The 21,979-nt window shown below is 40.6% G+C and overlaps 2 protein-coding genes across 3 annotated transcripts; one reads left to right on the forward strand and one right to left on the reverse strand.

Annotated features, from left to right (window-relative positions):
• Positions 1-82: 82 nt before the first annotated feature.
• Positions 83-11,936, reverse strand: LOC110986890 (multivesicular body subunit 12B-like). The gene is made up of 9 exons (XM_087143489.1): positions 11,720-11,936; positions 10,122-10,374; positions 8,223-8,321; positions 7,323-7,413; positions 5,793-5,925; positions 4,367-4,513; positions 3,630-3,763; positions 3,177-3,235; positions 83-2,779 (listed from the first exon to the last, which is right to left on the reverse strand). The coding sequence occupies exons 2-9, from the start codon at positions 10,197-10,199 to the stop codon at positions 2,672-2,674; spliced, it is 849 nt and encodes a 282-aa protein (XP_086999615.1). The 5' UTR covers positions 10,200-10,374; positions 11,720-11,936; the 3' UTR covers positions 83-2,671.
• A 56-nt stretch (positions 11,937-11,992) lies between these two features.
• LOC147797325 (sialidase-1-like) lies at positions 11,993-21,678 on the forward strand. 2 transcript variants are annotated; one of them, XM_087143394.1, is made up of 6 exons: positions 11,993-12,048; positions 14,815-15,004; positions 16,360-16,625; positions 18,370-18,528; positions 19,313-19,532; positions 20,690-21,678. In XM_087143394.1, exons 2-6 carry the CDS (start codon positions 14,839-14,841, stop codon positions 20,893-20,895), a joined length of 1,017 nt encoding a protein of 338 aa, XP_086999520.1. In that variant the 5' UTR covers positions 11,993-12,048; positions 14,815-14,838; the 3' UTR covers positions 20,896-21,678. The 2 variants fall into 2 exon arrangements, with proteins under 2 accessions (XP_086999520.1, XP_086999519.1); XM_087143393.1 differs by having other exon boundaries at positions 12,029-12,225.
• The last annotated feature ends 301 nt before the right edge of the window (positions 21,679-21,979 follow it).

Raw genomic sequence — 21,979 nt, forward strand, 5'->3', positions numbered from 1 at the left:
TTCGATGTAGTTTGGCCCACAGGCAAACACTGACTCAGTTCAAGGTGGAAATAAAAAAGACACAGTCCTAGCTAGCGCAGTGTACATTGTTTTTGTTTTGGTTTAATAATTGCCTCCTCATGAGCGCAAACCAGACTGGTGCTAATTAGTCATGCCAATGTACATCTTCACTACGGTCTCTGGGTGCCACAACACGATGCATTTCGAAGCAAAGACAATTTCAGAGATGTATGTTTTTGGCATGCAAAGAACACTGTACATGAACATTACAAGAAATGGAGGAAAGGTGTCAAAGCAATGTTTATTTAATACAGAGTTGTTGTCAAGCAGCAATCAGAATCTTGTCGTGTTATGAACGTGTCTCTGCTCTTCAGAGAGACACAAAAGCATGGATTTCTCTCCTTTAAATGACTTCAATTTTTGGTAGAGGAGATTACGACAAAACATGCATCACAACTTCAACTTGACAGTGTCACTGGCGATGAGTTTTAGAAAATGTAGTTAAAGCAACAGCTACTGGTCTACAACTGTGTAACAATATTGAATGCTCGGTACTAATGTTACAAATAAAAGCATCTTTAAATAATCTTTAATCTAAGAATCATCATTATTACTGTTAAATGTGAATTCTCTTTTTATCACATCAGTACACGTATACTGAAACAGTTACATAAAGGGAATGCCATGGGAATGCCTTTCTACTGGTTGGAGACCATATTTGATAGGCCAAAGTGACGTCCTGAAAAATGGTTATCTCCAACCTCTCAACTAACTGGAATTCAGTGACGTTTTGTACATGTACTCTCATTAATCACAACTGCCCTGCTGTAATAGGTGTTTTTTCAATAACCTCACATCAACCGAGTCCGTCTCTCTGCCTGAGTGGAGTAGTTAACATGGGATTTGTTCTATTTCCCTAATTTTGCCATGCACTTCAAGAAAGCGCACACCATTGCAGCTTGATCCTGAAAGGTACTATACATGTATTTACATGTATACAAAGCTATCGGGGCACTGTGCCTCTAGCATCCTTGGTTTCACAAGGAAGTGCCGCTAAATCATGCATTGAGCAGGTTTTTATGTTACACCACTAGCGGCGTATCCAGTATTTGGTGTTGGGGGCAGGGCAAATTCAAAAGCGAATGCAGCTTCAAGCTCATTCAACATGATATTGGGGACCAAAAAAAAGCCTTAATCACGGTTCCAACATCCTTGCTTTCATTTGATGGTTTTATTTGCTTGGGGTTTTGATAAATAAATATACCGGTGACTTCTTTCCTAGTCAACGATGAAGCAGTCTTAAAGACAAGAAATCTGTGTGCCCCCCCCCCCAACGCCACTGTGCATCACGGAGCAGGGAGGGAAAATTTCATTCAGAGAAAAAAATGGATATGAAGTGTTTACATAACTGAAAAATATTTTTCCGGAGTTATAACAAGGAGGGTACCTCATTAACTGTACTGGTTTGTTAAGTTGCGTTTAACTACATGTATACAAAACCCGTCAAACTTAACTCATTTGGGTAGCCAGGAGAGGGCAGGATTCTGAAAGGTACGAAAATGGCACACCAATTTTGAAATAAATGCTTCATGAGTAAATTACATGATGAATTTTGAACTGAACGAGGTCCATTTCCACCGGATTGTACTGATCAGATACCTCTGTAATTACATACTCTGGGGATAAGATGCTCTGCATGAAGTGCTCAAACTTGTGACAGTAAAGATTCCTAGGTAGACTGACTTTACTCTGCCACTCGAAGCAGTCGGTACTTGCATACTAAACCACATCTCAATAAAATACATATCAACCACGATGGAGCATTGCCTTGTTTCGCTCTTTTCACTGATGCACATTGGAATTGTTCAAAATATACTTTTCAAAAATGCATATCAAACAAACCTGGAGTGAAATATCCCAGAGTACGACAAATCACAAAAAGTAAGAGCACATTTAAGTAACTTAAAAATAGGAAGCAACCAAAGTCGAATTTTTTCCCCAGCTGATATATATATACAGATCGAGTTGTTTCAGACCAAATAATTCTGCTTAATCCTCCAAGATCCCCCCTTCAATATCTGCCTTTTGCAGGATTCAGCATGGCAAACCCCTGCATTGTTACTCCAAAGAAAGTCTGATGCCTTTTGAAAGTTTAAGTACACAGAGTGTGCCACTGGCTTCTTGCGGAGTTTGCAGGATACGCGAAGGATCCTGCCAAAACTATCCACCAAGATGGAGTTTTTCTGGCCGACCAGAACAGGTACTGGTATCGGAAGACATCTTAAGCTATTTTGCTGGTCTATACAGTCTGCGGCCAGTACGGTACAGCCCGGGTAGTTTTACTCGGCATTTTTGGCTGCATCTGGGGAGAAACTGCCAACTAGAATCTAGGCCAGGTGGAAGTGGGACAAAAAATGCTGGGCTTTTCCAGATTCTGGGCCCCGAAATCGCCTCTCCCAGGTCTCTGCTGGGAACCAATGTCAACCATGAAATGGTAAATCATTAACAATGAGAAAACAACTCCCTTCTCATCTGAACAAGCTACATATTTTTGGCAAGCCTAATGACGGTATAAAGCTTTTTGCGGGGGGGGGAATCCAAGATGCCTCTCCCTAAATCTACAACCAAAACACAATAATGTGAGAAAAGCTAAATACATGTACAAGGCCCTTCACAAAGCCACAAGATTCCTCTGTTTGGACTGCTGCTCTGTCCTGAAATCATAGCTATATCTGAGGAGCACATCTTCAGCTGTTTGGAGCTGTGGCGTTTGAAAATCCTTCAATGAGGGAGAAAGAGAGAGAGAAAAAATCCTCTTGTTAAGAATGTTCCACTGGGAACACCAATTTCTTTTCAAAAGGAGACGGCGAGGGCCTTAATAATGCGAACACAGTTGATGACTACCTCATACAGGTTACGCATGGCACCAATCTTCTAAAGATTGTCAATTAAACAGTTGTCTTTTGAAAAGACGACTGATTAACATTAAAGTACCAGTGTGCCTTATGGCCTGGCTGCATTATCAGCATTGCTGATAACATAAAATATGAGTGCATGTGCATTTAATCGTCAGCTAAGACAATGTTAGACAAGATAAGCCAGGCACATTTGAGTAAAAATGCAGGTTTTTGTGTTAAACAATTTGAAGTGTCTTTGAATGAAATCATCCTGCTTACTTCAGATTGGCTGGCTGATTGTAGTGAGGTGTGGAGTTCAAACGGTACCCCTTCAATAGCTGTAAAAAAAGTAGGAAGATAAATGTAAGTACCACCAGAACAAAATGATTGGTTCACACGGCCAAGAGGACAAGCAGCGAAACAACCAATTAGATGGTGTCTCACAGAAGTCATGTTACATGGAAACAATACACGAAAGCAAATCTACATTCCTTGCTCTCTCAAAAATGAAAATGAAAATACTGCCTATGAACTTTCGAACCTGTTTGGCACCACAGATTGAACGTGTGCTTCGTTGGTTTGAAGGGCAATTCTCAAATGCAACAAATGGTCTCATGTTTTGCAAAATTTCCAAGTGCGACAAATAGGCCAATGCAAGGGCCGTGGTACCAGTTACTGCGAGTACAAATGCAATGTGTTTTCCATGTGATGGTCCTAAGAAAAGCTGGTTACCTGAATGTATCCTCTCAGTGGCTGCATTGGTTTGTATCATGGATGCCTGCCTGGTCAGGGTACTGCCTCTAGATGGATACTGATAAGGCAGCGGATGGGCCGGAGCCACGCTCCCAGCAGCCGTTCTTGGAGATCTACCGGTACACACAGCATTAGGCCCGAAATGTTAACAAGAATTTGCTTAGAAAAACTTAAAGGAAAACATTTTTTCTCTGATTTTTATATGTTCAAATAAATATGAAAGCAACCAAATCGAACGCAGTGTCATATGTCTTTGGACCTCAACTATAACAAGCTTAATAGGTTTTTTTTTCTGTTCATGCCAAGATGCGAATTCTGAATGTAGATTGCGTCATTGAGGAGAAAACAGAGAACATGAAGGGAGCCCTCGCCCTGTGTTTGTAGTGGAAAAAATGTTGTGCATGCAAAACAATGCATGTAGCCGTTGTTTGGCATGCACAAGGGTTTATCCACTTCAAACACTGATCAGATCACCGAGAACAAGTCAGGAAACAACATTATAAGACACAGCATCTGAATAACTTGGCTGTGGCTAGCACTTGTACATGTACATATGCGAGGCAGTGGACTTAGCCGCTAACTGGCTACTGCCACAGGAGAATGCATTAATGCGGACCTTAGCCGAGGGAATCAGACATGGCATAATGTCCGACCCAACATTCCATAAATATCCAATTCTGACACGGACTTGACATGCCTTACTTCTGGCGACTTACCCTTGGTAGCCCATGTTTGCATTGTTCATGTAAGGCTGAGGATTGCTGACCGAGTGTGGCCTGCCGTAGGGATCCGTGGGGACAGTTTGTGATGTCGGACTCGGGAGTGTTCCCATCTTGAGGTACAAGGACAAACCGTTGATCTCTCTACACCAAATTAGAAAAAAAAAAAAACATTTTCAGTGTGAAGAAAGATGATTATAAGCTGACCGGATTTGGAATATTTTTTTGAGGGGGAGGTAACTAGATGGCAAATGTAATTTTGGGGTCATCTAGGCCTGTTTATAGCGTATCTTTAATGATATAGGGAAAGGGACTGTTGACATTACAAACACATTTGTACATGGTCTGGGGCAAAAAGCCTGCAAACGCAGAGCAGTAAAATTGCTTTTAATAAATTGATATGAAATCAATGCACTTCATCCCATTCATGTCTATCTGGACCAGCTTTTATACAACAAAACTCATTACCACACATGAACGTTCACTCCCTGTGTGCGGATCTTACCATTCCAGACCTACCAACCTGTTGTACTCCTTCCTGAGGTCAGGCTATACCACACAATAGATTCAAAGGTATTTAAATGAGCCATCAGTTCATTTACAATTCTAATCGATCATGTCATGATGCCTGACCTCAGGAAGGAGTACGACAGGTTGGCAGGTATGCTATTACCATTGCCACTAGTCTGATAACTCAATGGGAAATATGCAATGTGAGTGTGGGTTTTAAGAGGGTCAAAGAAGTCAGGGTTTTGGGCATACATACTTAATGGACAGCACCTATCTGGCCTTCGTCACTCCATCCATCCAAGTCCATCTTGCCCAAGGTATTTATAACAGTAAAACTCAGAAAAAGTCAGGGCCATTTTTGATGGTTCATTCAATTGGAGAATCAATTTTGCTTTAGTTTTGAAGCTTGGCAGAAATGTTGTCCAGCCACAGGCTAACAAGCGGCAGTATATTTTTGCATTTTAAGCCAATCACTTCAACTTTGACTGCTAAAGCATCCGTAAAAAGGGCATCTTGGAAATTTTTTTAATATATCAAAGGAAGACCGCAGTCCTGGTAAAAACCCAATAATTAATAAACTCCATGATTATGAACACTGTAATAAAACGTGTGAAAAGAAAATGCATTCCTCATCTTTTTGCCCTTAAATACTACGCACTAAGGCATTCAGGACGATGCCAATTACATGAGCTCAGAAGTTTTCCAAACCAGAACTGAGATTCTCGTGGGAGAAGCGTACTTACTTGTACAGGCATGGGACTTGAGTATGCTAAAAACGAGGAAATTGCAATCTTAAGAAGACTTTGTACAGTGTTTTTCAATTTTCAGTGGCATGAGAGTGAAGTGAAAAATGAGGAAATGCCTGGTACTTCAAAGCAAACACTTTCTCAGATGCAATGCATTGCTTCCTTACCCTCTAGGCGATGCGTCAATGGGTCGCATCTTAGCTTTGGAGGAGGTCAAGTAGATACCACAGATAGCCTTTGTCACCTGTCCTCTCATGACAAGCTGAACAATCAGAATCTTCTTCTTCAGAACAGGCTCCTCTGAGAGACATTAAGAACAAAAATCTAAATACTCAACAGGTCCCACAACTAGAAAGTAAAAGTTTAGCTTCATTTCAGGTTGTTGCAGCACACGATAAAATGCGGTAACATGCGCAAAACAAAATTAGATCAACCATATGCTCACTCATAACCCTATGGATGACTGCTACTACAGCACCTTTGTGTGAGCATTAGTGCATACCACACATGTCTATTCACCATGCAGCTGCTGGTTCAATGGGGCCTGCTGCTGCACAACGCCCTCCAATAATGGCATGCCACAGCCCAGCAGTTGAGGTCAAAATAATCCGGCAGTGACAAGGTTAAAGAGCACCTCTGCGTAAAACCTGTTTTCTCTAATTTTATCTGTTCAAATAAATATGGAAGCATCCAAATCGAACGCAGCGTCATTTGTCTTCAGAGCTCAACTACAACAAAAAGCTTTTTTTCTGTCCATGCCAAGATGCAAATTCTGAATGAAGATTGCGTCATTAAGGAGAAAACAGAGAAAATGAGGGGAACCCTTGTGGTGTTTTTTGGATGCTTCCATATTATTTGGACAGATGAAATCCAACAAAACATGCTTTACTTAGAGGTGCTCCATATTTCACAAGCCAAGTTTAAAATCTAAAATCATAGTTTTAAATACAGTCGGGGCAAAAAGTTTACATACACCTGGTAAAGCAAAAACGTTTTTCCTCAAATTTCACAACTTCACTCATTCCTACCAACTGTTCTTTTCAGGAGGACAGACAAGATGGGTCTCTACTTAATGTACATGGTGTATGCGTCAAATAAAAACACCAAGACACAAATATATGATTCACATTTATATTTACGAAAAATCAAAATTGTACATATTACTAATATTTAGTGCCACTTTCTGTATTTTTGTCACATCTCATAGTTGCAGTGGACCACTTTCTGAAATGTTTTTAAAGTATAATAAGGGGGGTGGATGTAAATTTTCACAATATTATTTTCAGAAATATTAATATTTTGAACCATACTCAATGTCTCTGAGTATTTGCAATTGAGGGACACACTATGAACATTAAGTTGAGATACAATTTGTCTGACCCCATAAAGAAAAAGTTAGCAAAAGTATTTGAAACAGCAAAAATTTAGGAAAACTGAACATCTGTAAACTTATGGTCCCAACTGTAAATATTTTTGCCCCTCACTACTGTGGTCCTGGGCTCTATTCCTGGCTTAAAGCCAACTGGGAGTAGAACTGCTCATCAGTTCTCTCCTGCGTCACGAGGAGTTTTCTCGGGGCTCTGCAACTTTCTCTCCTGTGCAAAAATTAACACTTTAACACCGAGCACGGGGTGAAGTTAACGGCAGGACAATATCGTCCGTACGCGATTAAAAAGGAGTGGTAAACAAAGTCTTACTTGAGTCTGAAGTGGTTGGAATTGCTGTGTAGCCCTGAGGTATCTGATCCCCCTCCTTGATGACGGTCAGGTCGGTCAACACTACGTTACCCTGCAAAACAAATTGGCAATGCATGAGTGCATTTACTCAGGAGCGTTTCTGCTCGTCTGAAATTTAAGGAACATGAAGCACAGTTTAATTTACATGTTACGATGACTTGCCGCCTCCTTTATAGCAGTAAAAAGGTGACAATTCAAGAGTGTGATTTACATGTATGCTAATGAAGATTTCTTTATTCATGAGCCAAAGTGTGATGTCATTCAACGCAGAAAGAGACTGTCTTCAAAGTACATAGCTTTGTGTACAATATATGCATCACAATTCTCTACATGTTTTTTTTAGAGTAGGTTATGCTTAGTTTTCATGCTGAGCAGCTCATTTGGACAACAGAAGTGGCCAACAGTTCTTCAAAACATTGTTAGTGATTTTGAAGGATTAATTTTTTGGTCCTTTCTCATGCTCTTTAGATAAGGAATGCCTTGTATGACATCAAAATAGTACATTCCTGCATACCTTGATGAAAATATTTTCTCAATTGAAAAGCTATCACCTTCTTTTCACTTCAACCGAAAACAGGTATTCCGATCTGGTAGCAATCCAAAGTGATAAGCATGAAAACTATTTTGAGCTTAATATCCACTGTATCATTCCTGTAAACTGTTCTTCCAAAATTACCGAAAATGAGGACAACTTTCTGGCCTGCGACCAACGGTGCTCAAACAGCGACAACATGCTGAAACATCTGCTCAAGATATCATGCATGTACATTGTACCTGAAGAAGTGATCATGCGCATTACCAATGACAAAGGAAGGGATCTGTGGCCATAGTTTCAACTCTCACTACTGTACCTGCACTGACCTGAACAGGTTGGCGGGTGAAGCAGAGATATCTCTTCACCTTCTTGAAGAAGCTATCCTTCCAGATGTCAGCATCTTGGTTGTCGGTAGTGTTCTCAATCTTGGAAGGGGGAAAAAAAAACAACAAACAAACATGTACATGCGCACTGTTGCATGACCCGGCGCAGGCAAATTTAAGGTCAAAAAAAGAGACAGGAATTGGAGGATGATGCATAATTTATTCCTGCTAACAGTCGACACGGTAACAGCGAAGCACATGTCAACAGAGGGCGCTCTTCACATTTTGTTGTACAAGGCATTTTGTCTGGCCTACACTCAACATACACAATGGTAAACAAAAATCTGTGGAGTACTGAGGGACGCATTTAGTAGTCTGCGGAGTGGTCAGAGACGTGAGACGGAACTGCACTTGAGCACACTGTGGCCCCATCCACATCACGACTTGTCATTCTGGTGATGAAATTAGCTTGTATGATGTTGTCAAATTTAAGGGTAGGAATTTACATTCAATTTGAAAACCTTTTACAAAACTTTCCCATACTGTTTAAACGTTCAGCCAGCATGTTACACAGGCTGCTGCCACCTACATGTATCTCGGTGTTTTCGTATATGATACAGTTCAACAATGCACGTGGTCCAACCTATGTAAAAATGTAGATTGGTCTTTGGCATTTGAATTAAAACAAACAATGTTTATTACTACTTTAGAATCCACTTTTTTTTCCTCAAAAGTGCATGGATGCCGAGGGGAAAAAATGTATGTAACAAACATTGTTTACAATAAAACTGAATGCCAGATTGCATCAATTAAAATGTAAAACCTCTTTAAAGGGGTGGTTCGGTTTAAATATTTGGGAAAATCTGTAAACAGATTTGGAGCTTTTTCTGTTAAACGTCCCACCTTAGTCAAACTTAAAACCCAACAAAAGGTCACTAATCCCACTCAGAGTCAATACTAAATGATCTCCATTGTCTTTGTTCCTTTGTTTTCCCCAATTAGGCCACATAAAAAAAATAATTAGATTAGCATCAGTGACTGCCTCAAAAAATCTTGCCATTTGATTTTTCCTTTTGTTTAAAAGTTGTCTTTTCCGATTTTCCTATGTTAAGATGGTGCTTTCGTTCCGTGGTTGCGATAGTCCAGATCAGCATTCTGCATGCATACCAAAATATTTAAAAAAAACCTCCTCCTTCCTCGTTTTTTGCAAATACAACTGATGCTGAACTATTTTACTTTTTAAGTGGCCTTGTGTGGTTATAGGAGACGTCACTTTTTGCAGTTTTTATTTCAATCAAATGCTTAAGTGATGTACATTGGCTGACAGAAAGGAAATATCTGCAAACATTAGTGATAAGTAGGTTAGGGCTGAGTCAATTCAAATAATTCACTATTCGAATATTCGACCTTCAATTTGATCGAATATCCAAATATTCGGTAACACCAACCGGCAGACTATTGATGAACAAACCATATACAAAATCAATTGCAATAACACACAGAATTGTACATTATGATCAATATAATAGCTTCAACCATCTAGGAGTATCTTGTGCCACGATTTAGCAAGATTTAAGAGATGAACAAGACTTCTTGCCCCATTGAAAATTTCTACTCCTTTTAAATTGTTTAATGAATAATGAACTTTTTAAATCGTAGGATTTTTGATGCTTTTCATTTGAATCTGCTCGAACCGTGTCTCCACAGTGCAATTTTTTTTTATTTAAAACAAAAGAAAATTTTCCCTTCCTTTTCATGAATTTTGCATTTGAATATTCAAATTTGAAAAATAACATCTGAATATTTGACAATCGATCAAATATTCCGTTATTCGGAATATTCGGCACAGCTCTAAAGCAGGTTGAACTAATGCAAAAATACTGCCTTTGATTTTAAACTCACAAGATCATAGTGAACAGGGCGCCTTTCTTTGTCGGCAACCACACACACTCCCGTGATTGGCAGGGAGTCATCGGCCATGCTAGATTCAGGGATCCCTCTGGGATGTCAACATCAGTTCTGGGTAACTCTTTATTTGTGGGCGGAGGTCTATTCCAGTGGAAGGTTTTCTACTCCTGGCAAAGTTGTCCAAGTTGAAATTCGAAGATTATGCAGCAGGTGCCAGAACAAATCTAGTTTTTGCCATCACACAACTCTGCGAAGAAAAGCAAAGGAAATAAGCTACGAGAGTAAGACATGTTGTCTGTAACCCCCCAAGGGTTGCTGGCCCTAACCTTTCCCATTCACAAAAGGTTAAACACCAATATGGAACATTGTGTACAGAGGCTGTTAGACTTTGTTTTTCTGAGGTATGCCAAACCAAACGCAAAAGCCAGCTGTTATGGGCCTACCAGACCTATCCCCACAGAATTAAACACTTTACTACTGTTTAATTCTGTGTGGTTGGGGTAGGTTAGGGTTAAGAACATTAATCCTAACTCCCTAGGGTATGTGCAGAATCATATTAAAATTGGAGGATTCAGGACCGTTAGGGTTAATTACTGCTGGGTTGGAAATGAGGTTGTCTGAAAAAAATATATAAATCCAGGTTTCAGCCAGCCCTGCTTTAAAATCTTGGACTTTGCCCCAAAAAAACTAGGAAATTCCAATCTTTACAAGACTTTGTACGGTGTTTTAAACTTTCACTAGCATGAGTGTGAAAAGTGAAAAATGAGGATGATGAACGGAGAAAAAGTTGCATGCTTGTAAAATTGTCAACCCTGGTAGTTGAGCAAAACCAACAGTGGCAATTGCCTTATCAAAGTTACTCCAAAATGCTCGCAATCACCAAGCCATTTAGTCTATTTTATCAAACAGTGGCCAGAGATACATGGATCTAGAGCTATGTGATGGAAACAGTCCACCAATGGACATGATGGACCAGCCCATGATACACTAAGTCACGGATGTCATGATTTTGAATGGTGGGCAAGATCGGTTGATCATGTTGTACCTGTACTTTCAGCCATGTCAGTGGCTCCAGTATGAAATATCTGAACTCTACTTCCTTTCTGAAACAAGTAAACTTGCTGAGTCAGTCAAAATTTGTGGAAATTCTGCTGTTCGGATTTCACACATTAAAGACATGCCTTGACTATGTTGAAGTAGGGCTGTGGTGGCGACAAGAAAGAAAGATTTGAAAAGAGAGGCATCCACAGCCACAGCCCTGTGTGTGGGGCTACCTGGCTACGACAGTAACGTTAGCAGCTGGTTAGCATACATGTACATCACTGCATGCATTGCATGGTTAGTTCCCTTTCCATCACACACGAGTTTTAAATATAAAATTGGCTGCACAAAAATGCTATTTCACCTAGTTTATTAATCACAAAACCAATCTAGCCCTACATGCATTGCATACTCCACACTAGGCCCACTAGTGTGGCACGGATCACTCCCGACCTATCCTAAGGATAGATCGGGAGTGACAGTCCGTGGGCCGTGCCACACTAGTGGGGCTAACTCCACACTACCAACTACATGTACGACTAACAACTTACATTGTACAAGTAGCACTTTACTGCCGATCAAGCCATAGGGCTGAGTACTAAGCGTCAGCGGCCATTAATCAGTGTTTCGGATTTAATTGGTCGATCGACGTACGTCACCAATGCAATGAACCACGGATATCGAGAATTTAGGACACAGATCTGCAGATTTGGGAGTGGTATTTGTTGAACATGGAGTGGTGTTGTACATGTAGATTCACTGGTTCGATAAAATGTCAGCACAGTATAATTGCTGCTGCCGAATACCAGTGAGATCCGGCTTTATTTTGGTACTAGCGCCCTCATTCTTCCACCCATCACGATCTAGTGTGCAGAACTAAGTAAGTTGGCTTATCTAAAGGTTGCGTCCAGCCAGCAAGATTCTGTGTGATTTACCCTAGACTTCGAAGTTTGGGTTAATGTGAGCATTTTCCGATTCCGTGGTCATGACAAGCACATTTCTACTGCTAGTAGTCTTTGGATGCGTTGCTTCTAGTTTTGAACTACCAAATGCAAAGGTTAGAGTTACATGTAGGCCGCGCTGCCCAGGCCCGAAAGCCCGCTAGGCTGCTTTTCAATTTGGGTCTGTCCACAATAAAACTTAAAGACACATTTGCACATAAACAAAATCATCTCTTTTTTTCTACATTGTTGAGAGTCAAGAAATGAACTTTAACCATTTTACTGATATTTGTATAATTGTAGAGAGATACTTTACACAGTTTAATAGGATTTGGTTGTTCATTGTTTAAATAATCAGGATCTTGATGAAAATGTTCAGCTTATTTTAAGGGGTTCCAGTGGGACATGCACATAACTGTGTCAGCTCATGTTTTTCAGGTTTTCTAAAATACCACTTTTACAGAGAAAAGCAATTCATTAGTTAAACCATGGGTACTACAGGTGCAACATTTGAGAAATGTGTCAAAATCCATGGCTTTTTATTTCTTTAAGTTATCCTAAACAGGAATTTAAGGAGAGCTAATTAAGGAATAACGTATGTCACAGTGTCTGTCCACAGAGCATGCAGCGTGACAAACAAAAAACAGGCTAATTTTGCCATTCCTTGAGCAGGTAACCTGAACATAAACATTTGTATCTTCCTGAGGAAAATGTTTACAATAATATTTTACATCATGTTTGTGTTTGTGTCACGCAAATGTGTATTTTGCTGTGGACAGACCCATTTAAGTTGGCGTGAGGCCGAGAAAAAAAACTAGTTTTTGTTCGTTTTTTAAAACAGTAACCCTCGCTGGATTTTTGAACAATCAAATCCTGTCAAAAAGACCACCCACTTGTGTATATTGTTTTCAATGTTTCCTGACCTTCGATAAGCCTTATCGAAAATACTGCATGGATGATTTTGCACAATGGTAGAAAGGGATTGTGGGAAGGAAAAGGGGCAATGTTTGACAGTCATTTTTCCATTAGAGCAAACCGGTTGCACATAAGTTGTTTTTCTTGTATGCCCCTTTGTGCCTCATTTTAACACTCTGATTTCATTATTGTGGTGCAGTATTTTACAATTTCATTTGTGCCTATGGGGCAGTTTCATGTGAAAGTGGAAATTTGGTTGTATTATGACCAAACTCGTTCTTGTAGGTATATGATGAGATGTTATTTCAAGAAAAGACAGTGGAACTAATATGTTGTACTTTAACCCTAACAGTAGCCCATAATACTAAAAATTACTACATATACTTAGTAGTCAAATGTTCATGTAGCATATAACGCTGTCGCTTGTAAGAGGACATGACCTTATTGTTCTCTGAAGCCATAAAATACAATAGATAAGACAATGTACCATATAGTGCTGTGGCACTGTGAATGTATGACTTCATTGTTCTCTGTACGAGTAACAATTTGTTGTGCTACATGTACACGTAGGTCCTTCAGGCTCAGACTTCTATCTACTGTATGTTGTATTCTGTAGTACTGTAAGCCAAATGACATGCTTGATTGTTAGGGTTAAGAGGTTCATGTACATGTACCTCCACTTTCATGTTTTTTTGTGAAACTTGTTTTCGTTTGTGACCTGGGTTAACAATGAGGTCAGTAACAGGGTGACCATGTTTCCTCTTTCACATAGGACTGCCCCTTTCATTTTAAGCTACCATACTCAGTACAGCTCATATTTATCGGCAAAAGTGTGATATCATCCTAGGCTGAAACCTCAAAGCTGCAGCAATTTTTTTATGCTTAAATTGGCTAGAATTTTTATTTTTGCCATCTAAATGTTTCTTGAAATGATGATATACAGTTCGTGATATGGGTAGCAGGGATAAGCAGCTTTATCAGTTCATAACTTGAACAAGAAATCTTTAAATTTAACAGCTCCACCCTCATTTTGTTTAGGAAAAGGATTGGGATAAATATGAAATTTTTACAGAGTGCACTTTGTAATGAAAGTAACCAACAGCGATACCTGTTAATTTTTGCATTTAAAAAGTTAATGAAAAGTATCAGGCGTAAAATTCCCCTTATGGACCCTGTAGGGTCAACACCAGTGCTGACGCCCTACAACACAGTGCACACCATGTGTTTGCCCTGGAAAAGTCACTCTCCAACTTTACCAACTACTTTTTGCATCTATCATGCTGCAGTTCATTGCCTATTCATTGCGCACATGTATGTACATGTACTTGCAACACAAAGCAAACAGATGGCCTTGCAAATCTAAGAACAAGGTCCCCAACCTACTAAAAATTGTGCATGCCCCACCAAACGATCCAGCTAAAAGCTTACTCCTACTTTTCACACCTGTCGCCCCGCCTTCAGGTACATGCATCGACACCCTTTCCTTCTCTGAAATCCCCCTATAATTAACAGGCACCTCATTTTCAAATCCTTGGTGTCCTTGATGGTCCAATATGGAATACTTCCAAAATAATAGAGTCTTTATGCCTTGGCTATTCTTTTTATAATAGGCTTATGTTGTGAAGTTGGACTCTCTGCAGTGGTGACATCTGTGCTGTTTTGTTACTCAACATCGCCCTGTTCTAGGATGGAAATGATACAATGATCATATTAGTCACTTGAATTGATCAGCACGTCCACAGTGTAAAGGCTGATTTTAACCAACAGCTGACTTTGCCTCTAAACTACAGGTAGACCCTTTCATCGCAGGCCAGATGCCCCTGTGGAGACAGGAGGAGGCAGATGTGGTCATCTACCGCATTCCCTTGCTCAGTTACACCCCTGGAGGGCACCTGCTGGCCGTCGCTGAAGCCAGGAAGTACTCCGGAGGGGATGCTGGTCCGAAGTTCATGGCCATCCGCCGATCAGTTGATGAGTTGGGTGAGATTTGGGGCTCTATGTATACCTGTACATGTGTGTTCCTTGTTGTGCTTGCTCCATACTTGAAATTTGGTTTCCTTGTTTGACTGAGGTAAGGGAACGCTTAAGCACCGTTGTTGTTGATTTGAGTCGCTGACTTGGACTTGATTCAGATTTAGATCTCACATTTCCTTTACTTGAGCTGAGATTTGACTTTGAAGAAATAAATTTTAGATTTTTGCCCTGCCGGGCGTGTATTTTAACACTGTATGCGCAGTGTATGCCCCCGAAGGCTTGTGTACGTCAGCGGGTACCGTGAAAACTATTTCAAGGTACACGTAAGCAGGAGGTCGTAGGTTTGAGTCCCACCCTAGTAAGCTTGTGTTTTTTCACAAGTTTCTAGGGCATACACTGAGCTTGCAGAGTTTAAAATACACGTCAGGCAGGGCAAAAATCCAAAATAAATGTATAGTGTACATCTCCCTGGTGCAAATCCATCCTTGAAATTAAAAAAATACCTTGCAAATTGACTGAAACAGATTTGACTTGTTGGCATCACCAACTTCTGTCAATATCAATGCAATTTCTACTCACTGTCTGGCAGTAGTGTTTATTATCCAATTTTTTGATGGGTGTATCCATCATGTAACATCTCTGGTTTATTCGTTTGCTCGCGAACCGATGGTCAGCCACAGCAAACCAGGTGCTGGTCTGGAAAGAAATAGAACCGTGACTTAATAGGAGAGGTTGTTGTGAATATTCATTGCAAATTTCAGTCAGAAGTTTCTGAAAGAGTATGACAAAAATGCTACGTTTGTGCAGTATTTAGTGCAGTGATTCAAAGGTTCACATGGTGGACATGTTGGACAAGCCAGTGAGACATGGGTCATTCCACGAAGTTGGGGCAAAATTTGTGACAGTGTCCGTTGTTACGTGGGTTCAGTAAAAATAAAAAGTTATTTCCCTACATGTGGATTCCAAACTGACATTGTAATACATCTTGCAAGGCTGAATATTTTGACAGAGTAAATGACCTACTCTACAGGTCATGACAGGTGGTAAGAGTTACCCATGTAACAAGGACAATGTCACCAATTGTGCCCCAACCTCATGGAATTACCCACATGTGTTTCCAGTATTACCATGTAAATCTCGTTTGTGGGTGAGTTTGGTTCTGGAAAGAACGGATGGAATCACTGTTTGAGGAAGAAAGAACTGTCTGTCGTCTCCCTACGAGTGAAGGTCTTGAATTTTAAAATTGCTCTTTCAGGAATTTGATTAATGAACTTGCACTGTCAAACAAGGTTGGGTTCTGTTCTCATGCGAAGGAATCGGTTACACTTGACATTATTTCATTGATTTATACTGCTCTCCAGGCGACACGTGGGAGCCGATGCAGTATATCGTAGACGACGGCTACCTCATCTTTGACGGCCTCAACCTCGGCAACGTCATGGTAGATGACGAGAAAGGGATCATCTTCATCATGTACACGTACTGCTACCACCATGACCGGTGTGACATCGCCGACACCAAGCTGGTCAAGAGCTTGGATGACGGCGTGACCTGGTCAAAACCACTGAACCTCTCGCAGCAAGTCGGCACGGCATCGTTTGCCCCTGGGCCCGGCTTCGGCATCCAGGTTGGCTGACTTCCTTGTCTGGAATAGCAAATTGGATCTCTCTATGAGTGAGACATAAAATGAATGCAGTGGCGCTTAGGGGCTGTATGAATGAATGACAGAGGGTTCTGTGTTGATTGCTTTGCATCAGCGTTTCCCCTACCTAATTCAAACACGAGGTGATCCACTGCACTAATATCAGTGAGCACCTCAGCCTTTTCGCTTTTCTTGCAGCCTCACATACAAGACTGGATGAGAAAAACAAGAGAAATGTATGTTTGCACATATGTTGAGGATATTTCACTATTCATGTTGAGATTGCCAGTGAAGGCAACACAACGTAAGATTGGTAAATGTACATGCAACATGGGAGCGCAGGTGCATCTTGATAGGAGTTATTTCAATAGGCCTGTCAGCACAGTCAGCACTACTTACATGTACATTGGTTGAATGCTCTTTGATTTTGTTTGCAACCTTATCCTCATCATTATCACTGTCAGGGAAGTACCCGGCATTTTGAACAGTGCACATACGTGTATATGCTGGTACTGGCATAGGAGTTATTCCAGAAATTAGGGGTCACATTTTTTTCGTGTCCCTGTCATATCAGACATATAAGATCTCATAAGTTCAGAACATATTTTCTAATTTCTAAGAGTAATGAATTAATGCAAATTACATGTACCTGCCAAACAAAACGCAATAGTTTGAAATCAATTCCGGTGATATTTACATGCCAAATAACAATGATTAGATGTGACAGGGACACAAAAATGTCTCACTTTTGGACCCCTAATTTCTGGAATTACCCGTATCCTACATACCTTTTGTCATTGGTGATATGTGTACAGGTATTGCATTGCTGAGCCTGCCCCTGACTAGCTTGCAAAGACACCCGACTGGTAAGGGTGGGACGTTTGTTTTAATGGGAAAAAAAGCTCCAAATCCGCTTACAGATTTTCTCAAATGTTTAAATGGAACTGCTGCTTTTAGAGGGTTGACGTTTTGATTGATGCAATCCGGTGTTCATTATTTATTGTAAACAATAACTGTTACATATTGTTTTTTCCCTTCGGCATCCACGTACTCTTTGAGAAAAATGTGGATTCTAAAACAATAAACATTACTTGTTTTATTCGCACCAACATCAATCTACACTTTTACATTGGTTAGACCATGTGCATTGTTGAAGTACATAATTACGCTTATATATGAAAACACTGAGGTAGGTGGCGGTGGTATCCGTACAAACCAAAGTGGCCGCTTAACGTACATGCACTGGGCCAATACACCACATGCACGTACTAGCTGGTTTGCTTGTACCTTGCAAAATTCGCATGTGTCATTCTATCTGTGTTGTGCTTTTGTAGGTGCCACGTGCACATACAGCTGCACATGTAGTCAAGTGTCCACCCGGCCTCTCTTTTTTGTCACCATTGAGGAGTACTGCTGCACGTAGGTCATAGAATGAGTGAGCTGGGTATTAAGACAGAGCTTGCTTAAAATAAAGTATGCTGTCGGTCATTCGAGAACATCAGTACACATGCGTGAGGTCAGCCCTATCAGTTCAGCCACACGCCGACTAATACGTACTTCAGGTGTTTGTTTCTTGGATGATCTTGTGTTTTTGAAATACCGAACTGTCTCATTGGTGGTACTGTTTGAAGGGAGAAAGACCACAGATTTGATTGAAACTAACCAATTCTGACCTTAGTCAATTTTGATGATGTAGACTGCAGCACTTGATATCATTTTTCTTTTCAAGAAAAAAAGAGCACCAAATAAGGGGCGTCTGGTCTCCTGTGGACACGGCAGCGGGTTTGGAGGTGGCGTGCAGTGCCTACTGAGCGATGATCACGGGATAACATGGCGATGGGGAGGGCATATCACCAAAAGCAGCGACTTTGTGCCCGATGAATGTCAGGTATTCCCTTCCATTTCTAGACTAGAGAACGAAAGAAGGATATTGCACGCTGATGGACAGGATGGATGGAAACTTCATTTTGTTACTGCTCTAAGGGAATTACACCGTGTTACAATTACATGTACAAATGAAATATTACCAACTGCATGTTAAATCTTGACAGTCATCAGTGTATCTGGAAAGATATTCAAGAATAGCATTGGTTACTGACATTTGTCATTGATAAGCAATGTCGCATGCACGTTGAGAGAGTCTGGGATTGCAGCACTTTGCAGAAATGAATGGTGCTTAACAAAGAATGATACATGTAGATTTGAAGTAGAATGCAACTGCTACTTTTTCAATAAGCAGTGTTGTATTTGAGTCCATCACAATTCCCTGCAAGTGCCTGTAAGTCCATCACAAGTCATAATTCAGTCTTAAGCAAGTTCACAAGATATTCAAATGAGCTGTGACAAAAGCATTCTATTGTCATTGTTCACACTGTCACTTGTGACTGGCCTTGTGAAGGGACTTGTGACTGGACTTGTGATGGACTCGACTTCGACACTGCCAACAAGATCAGAAAAATCGTCCCTCGGGTGGTATTCACTCTGTATGGGTTCTGTAGATTCAAAGCAGCAAAGAACGTTGAACTGGAATACGTAAACACGACAAGGTTGAAAATTGAGTCATAGTGGTACATTTATACAGTGTTCTGAGGGTGCCAGGTTTGAATCCATTATGTTGGTAGGTGAAATTTTAATAATCAAAGACAGTAGTCGTTATGAATTTGTGCATACAGGCAGCTGAACTGCCCGATGGCTCCGTCATGCTCAACATCCGCAATGGTCATAGATACAAGTGTCACTGTCGTATTGTGGCACGCAGTTACGATGGTGTGGAGTCGTTTCCTATGAAAGATATCTATGAAGATTCTACTTTGATCGAGCCAGCGTGTGCTGCAGGCTTGCTTTATCACCGAGATGTTCTTTTTTTCACAAACCCCAAAAGTACCACAGAAAGTGAGTACAGATTCTTAATTCTTGGGAAAAAAAATTGTTTGTTTGTTACTGTTTGTTTCTGTTCATCCAGTAGTACATTTAGCACCAATCACAGGATGGAGTAACAGTTGAGAAGGCAATGAAGAAATAGTTAGTTTTAGAGGTGGGAGGAAAACCAGGGATAAATGTATTGTTCCAGGGAAAACCTGTGGAACCGGGCAGGGACTGAAAACCCAATCCACAGGCTGACCTAGGGACTGAAAACCCAATCCACATGCTGACCTAGGTGGGATTTGAACCCGGGCCACAGTGGTGGAAGGCAAGGAAAGAGCCACTACACCAACCTAACTCCAGGGGTGAGATCTGTCAGGATATTTCCTGATTTCAGGTGTTTTTTCGTCAGGTTTTTCCTGATTTTCCAGGATTTTCCAAACAATCTTTTTCAGAATCTGGAAAATCCTAGTTTATCATTAGGGTGTTTTTACATATAACAGTTGACATAGTACACATGGAATAGGTAACGGTATGTTAACAGGGGGCCACATCACAAATGCATCTCGTACATAGATCCTACGCTGCCATGAGCCCCTCAAGACATCCGGCGATGATTTTGTGGATATTTCGCTTTCCTCCAATCTCACTCCTATGACTCTCATTGTGAGATCTTTATTCATCATATTCCTGCCTGCACTTTTGCAACAAATGGAACAAATGTGCAGACCTTAAACTCCCCCTGAGTGGAGAGATTTATGCATAAGCACTGATGCAGTCAAAATGCCACCGAGATGATTATCTGAGAACTGGCCCCTGTTTCCCTCTTATTCTTTATTCCCTACATCCATACATCCCAGCCGCAAAGCTTGTCGCATGATATTCTGTGTAATTTTGCTGCTGCACAATCCCCCTGCAAAAATATTGGATGTCGCAACTTGCATATTTCCCATTTATTTCCTTCTATCAAATTTTGAATTTTCACCCAAGTGTTGGGTTTTGCTAAAGCCAGTCACATGTATGGCATGGTCTGAAAGTTTATGAATCATAGTGAAACAAAGCATAAGTTTCCAAGTGAGGCAGCCCAAAACCTAGGGGTATTGTCCATAGCTGTCTGAAAATTTGTAGTTGTGAATTGGTGGGAAATGAGATTCCTTTCTAATTATTCTACTCTTGCTCCCATGCAGGAGTTGACCTGACGCTGCGATGGAGTTACGACAACGGGACAACGTGGGACGGCGAGCTTCAGATCTGGGATAAGGCCAGCGGTTACAGCACCATGACGGCTCATCCGGGACCTTCACAGTATGTCTTCATTCTTTTTGAGAAGGGCATCACATCAACCACCGAATCCATCGAGTTCGTACGTGTGAGCTTATATGATGAAGTATAGTTGGACTTCGTCCTTCATGCCCTGTTTGTGCAAGGCACATCTGAAGGGGACCCAGGAAATGAGGATCAATTGCTGTCTGTGTTGATTTTTTACCACATTTCAGTTGCTGTGGCAGTGTTTCAAATTGCAAACCAGCGGTTGCAATATGTTTTGTGAACACTTAATACCCAAAGATGTTTTTCCTTACCGAGCAGGACTCCGATGACACTGCTGGCAGTTTGTTTTGCAATGGATGATACTAATTCACACAAATACGTATCAAAGGAGGTTTAGCCATTCCTATATTGGTTGAGAGCTGAGTCTCTGTATGGTACTGCCTTGTATTAGCTAGTTCTTTTTTATTTTACAAATTCCCAGGAAAACATCAAGGGATATACCATGAAAGATGTCCATTCTTATATGCCTGTCATACAGGTAATCTCTTTGCATATAATTTTTGAAAGCCCCAAAATTGTTGATTTATGGGATAAAATCATGCGGGTTCCTTATTACTTAATTTATGGAGGGGTTGAGGTTACCGTGGACAAATGGGAAGCAAGTTGTAAGTGCAGTATGCATTAAAGGAAGTGTAATGTCTGTTTACTTTCAAGTGGATTTCTGTTAACATTCACTTTTTGCATACTTTTATACAGACGTACTGCAAAGTTTTTGTTTGAATGGACTTCAAAATTAATGTCAAATGTATTTTCATATTTTGTGACATTATAACTAATGAGAAATATGATTCAGTTGTACTCTAAATCCTTTAAGAGTAAATAAATGTGCTAATTACGTACAAGAGAACATTTTTTCACTTATTTCCCAGTTTAAAACCGTCTGAAGGTTACAATTTTGTTCCTTTTGATCTACATGCCTTTGCAAAGGATGTGAAGAGAAACACATTGGGGAAACGGCTAGGTCACTTGGTGAGAGGGTTCAGGAACACGTGAGGGGGAAGTCATCGGCATTGCACGAACACATGCAAAAGAAACATGAGGGGCGGTCTCGAGAAGTTGAGCTTAAAATATTGAACAAGTGCCGCGGTTTCGCGATGCTCAGGCAGGTAATGGAATCGGCGTATATTAACCCTAACCGCCAAGCATAT

The sequence above is a fragment of the Acanthaster planci genome, linkage group LG11, assembly GCF_054643075.1.
Source record: "Acanthaster planci isolate LZ-2023a linkage group LG11, COTS_SCS, whole genome shotgun sequence".
Taxonomy (NCBI): domain Eukaryota; kingdom Metazoa; phylum Echinodermata; class Asteroidea; order Valvatida; family Acanthasteridae; genus Acanthaster; species Acanthaster planci.